A 13,852-nucleotide genomic window follows, 5' to 3' on the forward strand; every position below is an offset into this window, starting at 1 on the left:
CAACATGGATGGGAGACTTCACATCGGTATTAAACTGATGCAGGGGGTCACCATGCTCCTGTGGACGTCCAGTGATCTGCTTACCTCTTTGGCGGTCTGCAGGAGCGAGGCTGCCTCTGCCTTTCCTGTCTGCTGCACCATCTTGTACAAGATCCCGTTCTGGTTCTGTAGGAGAACGTGGGGGGCGTCATACTCATGGATCCGACCTGCATCCAGAACCTGCAAGAAAAATAAACATCTATTTTTTTATGCCTCCCTTTTAGTATTGAGTACCTTTACAAAACTGGTTCCATTGGAAAGAAAAATACTGGAACTAAATGATTTGTGAAATTAAGATCTGGTAACTAATGACTCTTATGATCTGGTACTTTTTAATGAATCAAATAAAAAGACTCAAAAGATCAGTCAGTTAAACTCACAAGTTATTGCTTCGAATTAGTCCACTGGCTCACTCACCGAAACAGCAAGTGATTACTTTAATCATTTTTGTTCATAAATATGCAGCATACATAAAAATTACTATAAAAGTACATTTGTGGTATTCTTATGGTGCCTTTTTTTTTGTTGTTGACTTTGAGCTTGATGGCTCACTTATGTAGCATGGAAAAAAGCAGGATGAAAACCATGAAGGTTTAGAAAGATATGAGGGTGAGAAATTATGTAAATATGATAGAATCTTCATTATTTTCACTATCCCTTTAATCCTCATAAAACATTCAAAATCTGCATATGATTTTCATAACTTAATATTTTTGAACTGGAACCATATTAATAACTTCTCATTAATGAGTGAAAAAATCTGTTTTAAATTAGTGTTTTTACTACATTGACCCCTTTTTAATTCTTGTAATTAACTATTGAGAAATTTTACATGAATTACAAAAAAAAAAACTGGTGCAAGAAAAAATATATTTTTCAAAATTCATCTGAATTCTTATTTAAATATATCATTATATGAAATTTCTAAGAATAATCTCGTAATTACCAGTATTAACTCCATTGAAATTCATTAAATTCCTTCGAACTCATGACTGCTCAAAAACAATCCAAATTTATGAAACCTACATATTCATTTTCTAACAAAACAACATTGATATTACTCTGGAATAGGGGTCTAATGGTACGCGTATTAGTACCGAACGGTTCACGAGGCAAATTCCAAATGTAAGTGATCATCGCTATGCCCTATGTGAGCAGGACACGGAATGCACTTGGCAAAGGGAGCGGCATAATTTCCTCATTATCTTCAGCTGGGATGTTCCAGTGACAACGCAGCACAGTGTCCGTCAACAGATGTCGCTGTTTTGACGGCACAATTCTTTTTTTTTTTTTTAGCCTAACTGTTGCAAATAAAAACATACATTTTATATTTTAAAAAGTTTTTAAAATATGCTATATAATACTGTATATAAAAAGTAATATATATAAAACTTTTAAAAATATGAATTGTATATTATTTATGCTGGCGCTGCATTGTCACGGGAACATCCCAGCTGAAGATAATGAGGAAATTATGCCGCTCTCTTAGCCAAGTGCATTCCAAGCGTCTACATATGGCACGCGCGTGCCCTGCTCACATAGGGATGATCACATAGGGTATAGGGATGATCACATAGGGCATAGGGATGATCACTTCCATTTGGAACTTTCCCCGTGAATCGCTCGGTACGAATATGCGTACCGTTACACCCCTACTCTGGAATTTCAGATAAAAGATAATTAATTTTTAAGTATTTCCCAAGCGGCAACCTCCCCCTGTTTCTCGTGAAGCCAATACGGAAGTGAATTAAACTGCAATTCATCAACTGGCCGCTAGGGACAGGCTGCAGAAGTGAGCAGAATCTCATTGACCATCATATTAAATTAGCAAAGTTTACAGCAGAAAAAAACATGTTTACACTCTGGTTCATATTGTGGTTTTGGTCTATACTGCAAATTTTGCCCTTCATGACAACTTTGAGGGGGGTGAATTTTTTTATAGCTCATCTGTTTAAATTATATTAAGCCTTAAAGTTCTGCATAATTAAGGGTGTGGTCACTTGAGTGACAGGTATGCCGCTGCTGTCTGTGAGCCGTCATGTTACCTCAACAGCTCATTTCAGCCGCTGAATTTGGCATCTCAGTCGTATTTGTGCTTTTTTCTGGATTATTTTATACAATATATGGCTTGCTGCATACTTGAGACAGATGTCAGTCTGTGTACATGTGCTCGCATGCGGAACACACGTTGTTGGATCGTCGTGGCATTGGCTAAAATTTTTGTTCCTGAGATTTACTACAATGACAATACCAGGAGCTAGGAAATATAACTCCGACAGCACTGCTTGGATATAACTCAAAATGCTGCACTATTTTGAAAAATTATGCTTTGGACACGTGCTCATTAGTTTGAGAGAACATTTGAGAGATATACATCTATTTTACCCAAGTGCCACGGATTGGATTCATCTCGCAATCTCCATTTCATTATAAAGGTATGAAATCCCATTTGATTTGTGTTATTTGCACACCCCACACAAATTAATTAGCCTACTAGTGTTGGAGCATCTATAACGTAAAAAAAAATCACCGTAGATTGACAGTAATCCTTTAGTACTTTCTAATGATATTGTTATCTTTATTAATATTTTAGATAGTATCTAAGATAGATAGCTAGGGCGGACGTGGTTTCAGCAACAAGTCGCATAGGCTCCAACTTCGTCCCGCCTCTTTGCCCATTTTCAGTTATCCGGGAGTGACGTGCGGTGACGAACAGCTAAGATGGCCGCGGCCTTATTTACGCGTCAAAACTGCTGTTCAGAACTCTATGGGTGACGTCACGGACACTACGTCCATATTTTTTTTACAGTCTATGGTATTTCCGAGCCAAATGTAACTTACAATGTTACGAATGTAAAATAACAAACAAACTAAAAAACAAAAGTATGCATTTTTAATTAATTTGTAAAGCCTCAGTTGATGCTTGGGTAAAGTGGACCCTAATGTAAAAGGTGTTACCTTTTTTTTTTTTTTGTAAATGGTGCTATATCTTTTAAAAAATCTATAGAAATTAAATAAATGGTGTATTTTAATAGTTTTGGCTCATTTTCAATGTTTAGTTTCTGAACTAAAAACTAAGCATTTTTGTTTCTTTTCCAGGGGTGCATTTCCCAAAATCATCGTTAGCCAACTATGTTCGCAAGTTCCATTGAATTCTATTGGTAACGACGGAACTTGCGATGATGATTAGCTTTGGGAAACGCACCCCAGGTCATAATGGATTCGAATGCATTATAAAGAGCTCTTCATCTCTGCACTCACCAGGATGCGGTCACTGTCTATGATGGTGTTGAGTCTGTGTGCGATGGTGAGTACGGTGCATTCCTTGAACTTCTCCCGGATGGTTTTCTGGATCAGCTCGTCTGTCCTGTAGGACACATAACATACATTTAAAGCTCTCAGAGTGCCTATATATTCATTTATATATTCAACAATCTCAGAGCCAGGTCAAAAGTAACTAGGTAAAGGACTCACCGAGGGTCCACATTTGCAGTGGCCTCATCGATGATGAGAATACGGTTCTTCCTCAGAATGGCTCTAGCTAGACAGACGAGTTGCCGTTGACCCACGCTGAAGTTTGATCCGGACTCAGCCAGTTCTGTCTCGAGCTTACTAGGCAACTCCTCCACAGCAGCCTTCAGCTGGACCTTTGAGCAGACAGCATATGCCAGAAGTCAGAGATCACTTATTAACTGTATTATATCTATAATAGTAATGGAAGTCTACTGAGGTAAAAGGTCCATTGGAAAATGGATCTATGTGCCCGTTACAAAAGATCAATCTAGGGTGATTCAATCATGTGGACATTTATTATAATGGGTTTATGTGAAGATTGTTCACTTAAATCAAAAGTTGTTATATTTTTTAAAACCTATTAAATGTTAAAAATTGAAATGCTAACTCGTTTTTTGGCCTACATAAATACGTCATCCCTGCAGCTCTCTATTACAGCGAGTGTTCACCTCTTCCAGAGCGTTCCACAAGTCCTGGTCTGAGTGCTGGCCGAAGGGGTCTAGGTTCTTCCTCATGGTTCCTGTGAACAGTACAGGATCCTGTGGGATGATTGACATCTTCTGGCGGAGGTCGTGCAGGCCGATCTCCGAGGTCAACACTCCGTCCACAAAGATTTTTCCTTCTGGCTCCATCAGACGGAACAGTGCTGAAATCAGAGAACTTTTCCCTGCACCAGTCCGTCCAACTATTCCAACCTGATCAACGCAGAGCAGAAGACATCAGCGCAAATGTCCTGACTGACTCGTATGATTATCTGGAGCTGGTGCTGGACTCACCTTCTCTTTAGGTCTGAACATGGCTGAGAGGTTTTTGAGGATGACAGGTCCATCAGAACTGTAAGAGAAGTTGACCTTGTCGAAGGTTATCAGGCCCCGATTTGGCCAGTCGGGAGGGGGGCGTTTTTGGGTTTCCCAAGGTGCTTCACTTTCTAGCTCTGTGTACTCTAATACTCTCTCCACTGACGTCATCTAGAAGGACACATCATTCAGAAAGCATATTAATTTATGTAAATATGCACACACACCATAAGAGGTTTACGTCAGTGGATCTCATCCTTCTATTATTCAGCAAGGTTGCAATACATTGATCAAAAGTGGCAGTAAAGACTTTTTAACATTGTTACAACATATTTCTATTTTAAATAAATATTTTTTCCCCACAATAAATGTTTCTTGAGCATAAAATCTGCATATTAGAATTACTTCTGAAAGATCATGTGACAAATATTTCAAGGTTCTTACCATGTTCTCCACCTCGGCACTCTGTCTAACGCCCCACTGGAACATTCCCATTAGGGTGACTGCATAAGACAAGGCCAATCCCACATCTCCCGCCTTCATACCTGTGAAAATCAGACACAATCAATACTCCATTCACATACTGGTCTCAAAAAAGAGATTCAGCTAGTACAGTTGGGTATCATAATGAGTAACATAATGCGTTGGGTAACAATGATTTTAAAACAAAATTGATATTAATCCTAGAAAAAAAAAAATGTTTCCACTGACAGTGAAACATCCAGAAGTTTATTTTCAAAGAAAGTTGGTGATCTGAGGCAATATGAGCATCAAAGACCATACATTTTTGAGACATGGGGCATCCCATATAACTATGAGAGCAACATTTTCACTTCATGCTTCATATAGAATAAATGTATGAACGTATAAACATACATGCACTACCATTCAAAAATTTGGGCTCTTATGCTCAAACAAGGCTGCAAATACAGTAAAAACAGTTATTTTAAACTGTAATAATATTTCTGTTTTCTATGTTAATACATTTTAACATGTAATTTACTCCTCTGATCAAAGCTGAATTTTCAGCATCATTACTTCAGTCTTCAGTGTCACATGATCCTTCAGAAATCATTCTAATATGAATCATTGTTTTTGTGAAGATACTTTTTTTTCAGGGTTCTTTGATGAATACAAAGTTCACAAGAACAGCATTTATTTTAAATATATAACTTTTCTAACATTTTAAATGTCTTTACAGTCACTTTTAATCAATTTCATTAAATTGATTAAAAGTGACAGTAAAGATATTTATAACTGCTGAATAAAGATATTCATTTCTTTATTAAAACAAACAAACAAACAAAAAAAGACCCCAAACCTTTGAACAGTAGTGCATATACACAATATGTATTTCAAATTAAAGTACATTTAAATTATAGTGTTTCATTTAAAAAATCTTTAAGGATTCACAGCTACTTTTTGTCAATACCATTAAATATTTATGAAATGCATAATATCTATAATATTTCTCCCCCTAGTTGTGTAGCTTGTGTTGTCCCAGTACTCAAGACTCAAGTGCACTGTCACCATGAACGCTGAGGATTGCGCTTGTTGAGTAGTGCTTTGTATGTTTTTTTTATGCTTTGATCTGGATTTCTTACTGTCTTTAAGAAGAAGACATCCAAAGGCTGTGATGGTCACAAACACAGAACACATTCCATCCAAACGTACTGCAAACCAGCGTGAAGTGGTCAAGAACAAGAACCAGGCCTCTGTAGGAGTACACAACATTTTAAACACCACATTCATAAGGTAAGAGCTAAGTTGAGTCCTGTAATTGGCCGACTCCTGAACTGACCTGAGTGAAGATCTTGATGGGCATCAAACGCTTGCTGAAACCTTTCCTCGGCTTTAAAGGCACGAATGGTCCAGAGGCCTTGCAGTGAGGATGACAGATGGGAGAATACAGGACTTCGAGCTGTAGGAACGCAAATACACACAGTCATCAACATCAGATTGACTTAACTCATAGGACACATAAGAAGATGTTCTGACGAAACATTACTGAAGATGATTTTATTCTCAGATTTGATTTGCGAAAATTGAAGACACTAACTAGTGGATTCAATGCGCTTGACATCTCGAGATGTCCGCAGGAAGTAGCGGCGTAGAAACAGGAAGCAAATCAATAGGGGCAGCACAGGAATTAGAATCCATGGGATGACTGAAGATGCCACAGCAATGACTCCAATGATTTGAAGAAACACCTGTAGTACACAAAAGCATGAAAAAGGGAGAGATGTACAGAATAAAAATTAAAATAAATAAACCGTAAAATAAGTGAACAAAGTGTGTTCCAAATGGGAAGCGAGCTTTAGAAACACTGCGTCATGGCAGTTGACTGCTGTCATTAAATGCACTTTGTGGTTTTGGCTGCTCCTTTTGACCACAAACATTTATCAAAGAACACGGAAGAAAAACAGTGAGACTGCCATGACAGCATGACTCGACACTTTCTGAGTGCAATCTCACTCAAATGACCCATAATCCCCGCAACCATGTTAAAAACTTAAGGTTAGTGTGAGAATGACCACAGACTATGGCAGAACACAAACTGACAGAGGCATTACTGTGCTCGTGATTTTGGTACTCGCCACGTAAAAGATCCACAATAACGTCAGAGTGAGATCTCCCTCTTTAAAACTTCTTTTAGAAACTGCTTTGGTCGCAATTTCAGCGTGGTCATATTCAGAATGGAAAACCAGAATACTGCGCATACACTATACAGTGTATGCCTACTATTTTACAAAAATTATGTATGAATTATGTAGTAAAAACCATTCTAAAAAGTAGTATTAATTTAGCAACTGGGATCCAGTCAGGATCTTGGAATTTATGGTTCATTTGCATATGCAATGTAATCCAATTTTGCACAAAATGCCTAAAATTTTGGCAGTCCAAAGAAATTACGAGGAGATGTTAAAGGGATAGTGCACCCAAGAATGAAAAATCAGTCATCTTTTACGCACCCTCAAGTTGAACACAAAAGATGATATTTTAAAGAATGTTACAGTTACAGCAAATTGGAGTTGAAATATAATTGTGATTGTAAACTTAGCATTATAACTTTATTATCATTTTTAAAAAAAAGTGTAATTTAACCCTCAGGGGTCTGAGTATTTTTGGGGCCCTGGAGAAGGTTTGACATGCCCTTACATTTGTACTTTTTTCAGTTGTTCATAAACCTATTAAATGGAAAAAGTGTCATTAAACTGTATTCAGCACAAACTAGGCTACAATAATATGTAAGGAACATGTATGTACATGTTTGTATTTTTGAAGGAATAACGTTTATGCATGGTTATTGAAAAAACAAAAAACTTAAGTCACTGAAATAAAGCCAAAAAATATATATTAAATTTGTGTTCACAAGACTTCTGGGTATTGGAGGTTGTAGACTAGAGTTTTTGCTTCAAAATGAGGTAAAAATTATGCTGCCTGCTTGTTCATATAAAACAATAGAGAGATTTAAATTTTCTAAAACATCTTTGGTCAAGAAACACAGTATGCGTGGAGGTGTGAATCATCATGAATAATGGGTGCTTCTCACCTGAGAATACAAGAGAATCGCATAAAGAGCTCTAATGAGCTGCATAAATAATGAGCTCTTTCAGTCAGTTAGGCTGTGAAAAAATCATGTCTCAGCTCATCATGGTGTAAATCAAACATACAGAAAAAACTGCAATACTGTGAAATATTATTACAATTTAAAATAATGGTATTCTATTATATTCTTTAAAATGTAATGCATTTCTGTGATGCAAAGTGTCTGAACAGTTATGTTACCTCTATGGCATTTCATATAGGCTTTTAGCTTAAAAGCATGCGCATTTAGAGAAATATTGATGGATTCTCATATGTTTGTCAATTTTCTATACAGTGGAGTAATATTTATTCAATATTTATTGTCTTCACTATGAACGCTGGATACTGTTTTCAATTCATACTTGCAGCCGGAGGGCGCTCTGTACACCTTTAGTCCACAAATCCATATAAAGAAGAAGAACCAGGAACTAACTGCATGTCTTCTAGAGCTCACTAACCATGGCTTTAACATCCAGATAAACACTTTTCAAGACAATAAATACACGATTGAGACGATGAATGCATGAATTGCCTCAGAATTTGCCTCTGAATAGCGCTGGCTCTGTGGGCGTGGCCGCATTAGCGGATAATAAGCTGAATCACTGACTTCTGACATGGCTCTCTTTTCATACAGATTACATAAACACAGAATTTTTGTTTTCGATTTGACTTACACAATTTAAAACCTGACATTTCAACTTTTGTTTTTAGACAGAAGTCTCTTTTTTGTGATTAGTATTCACCAAGTTAGTTCATTTTCTGAGAACTATCAGATTGGACTTCGTTCAGAGGGAGACGAGAGATCACGCATCATGTTAGTTTTCTTTATTTTGCAAAAAGCACAACATTTTGTTTTTACTCTGAGTGTACACAAATAAAAGAAGATATTCCACAGATTAAAATGGTGTATAGCTCTTAATTGTATGTGCAACATTGACAGAGTATTTTGAGTCTCTTTCACACTGGTTAGAAAAAAAACACGTTACCACCAACCCGAGAGTGTTAAGCACAAATCAGTTCATTTTAACCTTTAATATTACCTGGTAATGTAGTACCAACTGACTCATGAATAGTTTACAACATTAGTTGAGAGATTTTTTTCCTTGAGAAAATTTGCAATGTATTGTACCTGATATATATCCAAAATTATCAATATTGAATCGAATCAGAACTTAATCATAAGCTTGTGAATCGAAATTGTAATCGAATCGAATCGTGAAATGTGTCAATACCCAGCCCTAATGGATACATCTGACCAGAGTGAAACCCTTTAGTAGGAAATACTTCTTAGCAAACTTTTAGCTATAATGGTGTCAAAATGTATTGTTCCAGGGTGCAAGAATTCAAAGAGTAAACGTTTAACGGAAGTCAGTTATTTTTAGTTTCCAGTAAAGGATCCAGCGCATTGTAGGCAGTGGCTAAAGGCAGCAAAGAATCATAAATATGCAGACAACGCTGTGGCAGAAAAACCTCTGTTCGTATTTTCAAATTGGATGACAATGAACAGTATTTTAGGTCAAACCCAGGGGAAAAAACTGAAAGAAACTATTGGTTCAGTCCGTCAGTTCTGCTCAACCCCCAAAACAAAATGGCGTCGCATACAGTTAAAGGGATAGTTCACCCAAAAATGAAAATTTGATGTTTATCTGCTTACCCCCAGTGCATCCAAGATGTAGGTGACTTTGTTTCTTCAGTCGAATGGTTGGTCGAATCGTTTCGTGTCTTAGGACATCAATGTGCCGTCACGAGCCGCAGGGTTTAATTTGGATTTGTCTATGGAAGTTTTTTCGACTCTTATTGTTCAAGTTCCCAATCACTGCTATTGTTTGACTGACAGACGGCAGCGGTTGCAGTTAAAAATCATAATTTGCGTTCGACTGAAGAAAAAAAGTCCTCTACATCTTGGATGCCCTGGGGGTAAGCAGATAAACATCAAATTTTCATTTTTGGGTGAACTATCCCTTTAAGAAAGCCGTTACCATAATGCTGGTTCAAGAGCAGACAAAGTGCAATACCATTTTCAGCGATAAACCTACTCTTACAACAACTGTTCTGTTAATAACCCTCTGTCGTTCCGGCGGTCTATGAGTAGGGATACAAAAATGCAGAAGTACAATCTGTAGATTCCACGAAAGCCCCGGAGCTGTCAAAAGTCTGAATAACATGTTTTGCAACATCCAACGTGTTGCTGACAAATAAATAGGAAGTTGAAGGTCCAGGTAACACAGAAAAAGAGTAAACATCGTTCACTTATACTACTGACATTGTAACAAAATAAAGCAGGTTAAAAATCGGCGAACTAACACTAAGTGATTTTACTCAAAATAAAATGAATGCGTTGGGCAAAGATTCTTTCATCTGTACTTTCACTAAACAGAGAAACACAAGAAGATTATTGGCACAAATGCAAGAAATCAGACACGATATTAATTTCCTCCACGATTCCTACAAGTGTTCATCTAAAAGACACCGCTTGAAGTACATCAGTAAGTACAATCATTCAGACTTGAAGGCACCAATACATAGTACAAGCAGCATAGTGGTATGTTATTCTTTAGGAAGCATTCAACAATGCATGCTGACTTTGTGGTCACACTAAAGGGAACCAATAGTGAGAGAGGACTGTGGGAAAGGCTATAGTGACTGCAGCATTTTCTCATCCTGAGAGAGAACGAGAAGGATTCTGCAGCCCCACACAATGAAAAGCTCCTTAAAAGAAAGACTATTGTACTTCCACTCAGTCTGTCAAGCTTTAGACAATAGCGCTCTGAGCACATAAAGTGACGCCTGTCACCCACGCATTGACCACATTGTCATTTGCCAGGGGAAAAGCCACAATATGTTGTTGGACTACAACACTTGGTTTACCAGAGCGAATAATAATGCGTATGGCCACAAGTGATGGGTGTTCTAATACAGCCACGTTAGCAATGTGCATATTATACACTGTGTTTAAAAGACACTGAACTACAAAACTTACCTGGATAAAATCCACAAATGTCCACGGAAGTAAGGAATCAAGTTGGCCAATGTCTTTAGAGAATCGGTTGAGGATTCTTCCTGAAATGAAAAGGGAAAAGCCATTTAGCAAACATAACTGCTTCCTTAACAACAATACTAAACAATTTAACTAGACAGGACAGCGTGATAAAAGGAATTAAAGAGAAACAAAGCCCTTATTAATATTTGAACAAGCTTTGTTTTTCTTTGTTTTCTTCTGTTGCATTATTTTATCAATAACAATCCCATAATGCCATTTACTTATCTAACTGGTTATGATGATACTAGCAATAAAGGCCTTTAACCCACGATTTTGAATGACTGGAAGGATAATAAATGACAGATTAAACACAAATAATGCAAACAAAGGAGAACTCAAATCAACAATGGCACCATGCTGGATATCTATTTGTCATTTGTCAGAAATGTTTATAGCTAATCATGCTGAGATTACAAGTTCCAAAGAATTGGCACACATAAACACCCATTAGTGTTAACCATTCTTTATTATTAGAGACCATAAATTATCAACAAAAAAGCCTAGAACGTAGAGACACAGGATACAGTAGTTGTGGCAATTAATCCACACCACAAGCTTATTCCAACCATAAAAGTTTTTCTAAATGTGATTTCTATGAGTGCATCTAGCAGTAATTGCGCTGCTGATAACAGTATCATGGAAAAGGGCTCCAACTGACTCTTCAGCAGTCATAAAACTATCTATTAGACTTTTGAGACTTGTAAATGCTCTTTTGCTTGTGTTATCAACAGTAACACCCCGATAAGGAGACCATGATGACAGAACCCAGGTCTGCTGTTTGCTCTTTAGAAGGTGAGAAGAAACTGTACCGTACTGGCCATTTCAGGATACCACCATTATCTGGCACAATTATCATTATAATACACTGATGCGTTTGTGCTTTGATAATTTATTATATATATATATATATATATATATATATATATTATATATATATATATATATATATATATATATATATATATATATATTCTTTTTTTTTTTTTCCCCAACAGAGGAAGTTTTGATGGTATCTCCAAATAATTTAATTCATTATTGTATAGGTGAAATGTTATAGCAAATAAGGTGCAATAGCAAAAAACATCAGGCTTATAAAAGGCTACAGCTCAAATTGTCCTAATAATGCTCTATGACTTCTCAATCTAGAGCATAATTTTATATAGATACGTACAAGAGAAACATGGCAGGCAAAACAGCAAGTGAGAGCTGAAGGTTTGAGTTCACACACACCTACACTTCACGCTCAACAACCTCGCAGCATGAGCAAAGGCCTCAAATGCTGCCATTTACACAATACACCAGAGTAAACACTGAAATCTAGGGTAAACATCATTGAAAACACAGCATTACCCCTCCACCGAGGAAGTCTGGAAATCACTTTGAAACAGATAAAGTGCACCTGAAAGACTAACTACTTCTAGATTAATGTTTTTCAGTAACAATAGTTACCGATAAGCACTAAATTAAAGACGTTTTTGGACAGTGCACATAATAGTTAAGTTCAACAACAATCAATAACCACAATCCTTACAAAAGAAAAACACAGACACTAACAAATAAGTAGCAAAATGTACCATGAAATTAACATGTTTTATTTGGACATGATATTTTCAGGGTACAAAAGAAAACTTAAATACATTCCACTACCATAGTAACTACATTGTTTTATAGAGGTACCAAACGCCAACTCGGTATTGGCCGAAGCTGAACACGTGAGCACCATGGCGCATACATGTGATGCTGACGCAGCTGGCTATTATGACAATCGATAAGCTTAATCAATTACTTAATAACAATTAAATCAATAATCCATTAATAATGAACATCTTTATCTAGTATCAAAGTATCAGGGCACTACCATCACTAGTATTTCTTCTAATGCCCAATATTGAGATACTATATGGAGTCTGTGTATGAGGGATTTTGTTTGTTGAGTACAGAAAGAACAGCACAGAACAGAACATTTCACAGGATGTGCTGCCCTCTATTGGTCTTTTTCAACACTGCCTCTCAAACTAGCTTAATAAACAGACAGGAATATAACAAGTCATTCCTGTTTTTGAACTCACCAATAGGGTTGATGTCAAAGAATCGGACTGGGGTTCTCAGGATGCTGTTGAACATGCGGCTGTGTAATGTCTCCGCCGCTCTCACCAGAGCGTTAAACATAATCAGACCGCGCATGAAGCCGAAGATGATGGTGGCTCCTGTTAAACCTGATGAAGATAAGCAAAGATACACAATTTGGAGACACATGCAACAGGTCTCCATTTATACTTTAGCTGACTTCGATTATGAGCATACCTGCATAGATGCCCAGATAGAAATCCAGGTTGAGCGTTTGAGTTGTGTTAGTGCCGTTTGTTAAAGTGACGTTAGCGGAGTCCAGCTTCTCCTGCTCTGTGGCCCTGTCAATCACAAAATAATGACATTACAGTAGCTAGTAATTCACCAGAACACCACCACATCCATTCTGCACATCCAGCTATTAAGCACTACTTTAGGTTGTGTAACAAACTGACCCCAAAGCAACTTTGACATCTCTGAAAAATATGCTAATTGTATTTATTAGAAAAATGTATAAACATTCATAAACAGTTTTACATAGTTTTTAAAATGTCTGTACACATTTTTACCCAATTTGTGATGTCTGGGGGCATTTTGATCCCCACACAAAAACATTGCTGAAATTTACACATAACACAAGGGTAAAGTCAAATGTATAGCAAGGTATTTTCAGGTGTTAAATTTGTGTAGATTTTTTTTTTTTTTTTTTTTTTAGACAAAAAAGACTTGTTTTGAAAAAGTATGAAAAAAAAGATGTATAATTTAATAAATATAATTTACTATAGTTTGTAATATATAATATAATATA

At 36.8% G+C, this 13,852-nt stretch overlaps 1 protein-coding gene across 1 annotated transcript in view; it reads right to left on the reverse strand.

Moving 5' to 3' along the window:
• The window catches only part of abcc4 (ATP binding cassette subfamily C member 4 (PEL blood group)), a 52,055-nt gene that overhangs the window by 5,505 nt on the left and 32,698 nt on the right, over positions 1-13,852 (reverse strand). Inside the window, exons 18-29 of the mRNA XM_067372592.1 lie at positions 13,282-13,385; positions 13,047-13,193; positions 10,918-10,997; positions 6,409-6,559; positions 6,151-6,270; positions 5,954-6,064; positions 4,794-4,894; positions 4,329-4,520; positions 4,002-4,247; positions 3,514-3,686; positions 3,301-3,406; positions 85-219 (exon numbers count right to left, since the gene is read on the reverse strand). Of these exons, the coding sequence (XP_067228693.1) occupies positions 85-219; positions 3,301-3,406; positions 3,514-3,686; positions 4,002-4,247; positions 4,329-4,520; positions 4,794-4,894; positions 5,954-6,064; positions 6,151-6,270; positions 6,409-6,559; positions 10,918-10,997; positions 13,047-13,193; positions 13,282-13,385 (1,666 nt within the window). The remainder of the gene's footprint in view (positions 1-84; positions 220-3,300; positions 3,407-3,513; positions 3,687-4,001; positions 4,248-4,328; positions 4,521-4,793; positions 4,895-5,953; positions 6,065-6,150; positions 6,271-6,408; positions 6,560-10,917; positions 10,998-13,046; positions 13,194-13,281; positions 13,386-13,852) is intronic.

The sequence above is a fragment of the Chanodichthys erythropterus genome, chromosome 21 (assembly GCF_024489055.1).
Source record: "Chanodichthys erythropterus isolate Z2021 chromosome 21, ASM2448905v1, whole genome shotgun sequence".
Lineage (NCBI taxonomy): Eukaryota > Metazoa > Chordata > Actinopteri > Cypriniformes > Xenocyprididae > Chanodichthys > Chanodichthys erythropterus.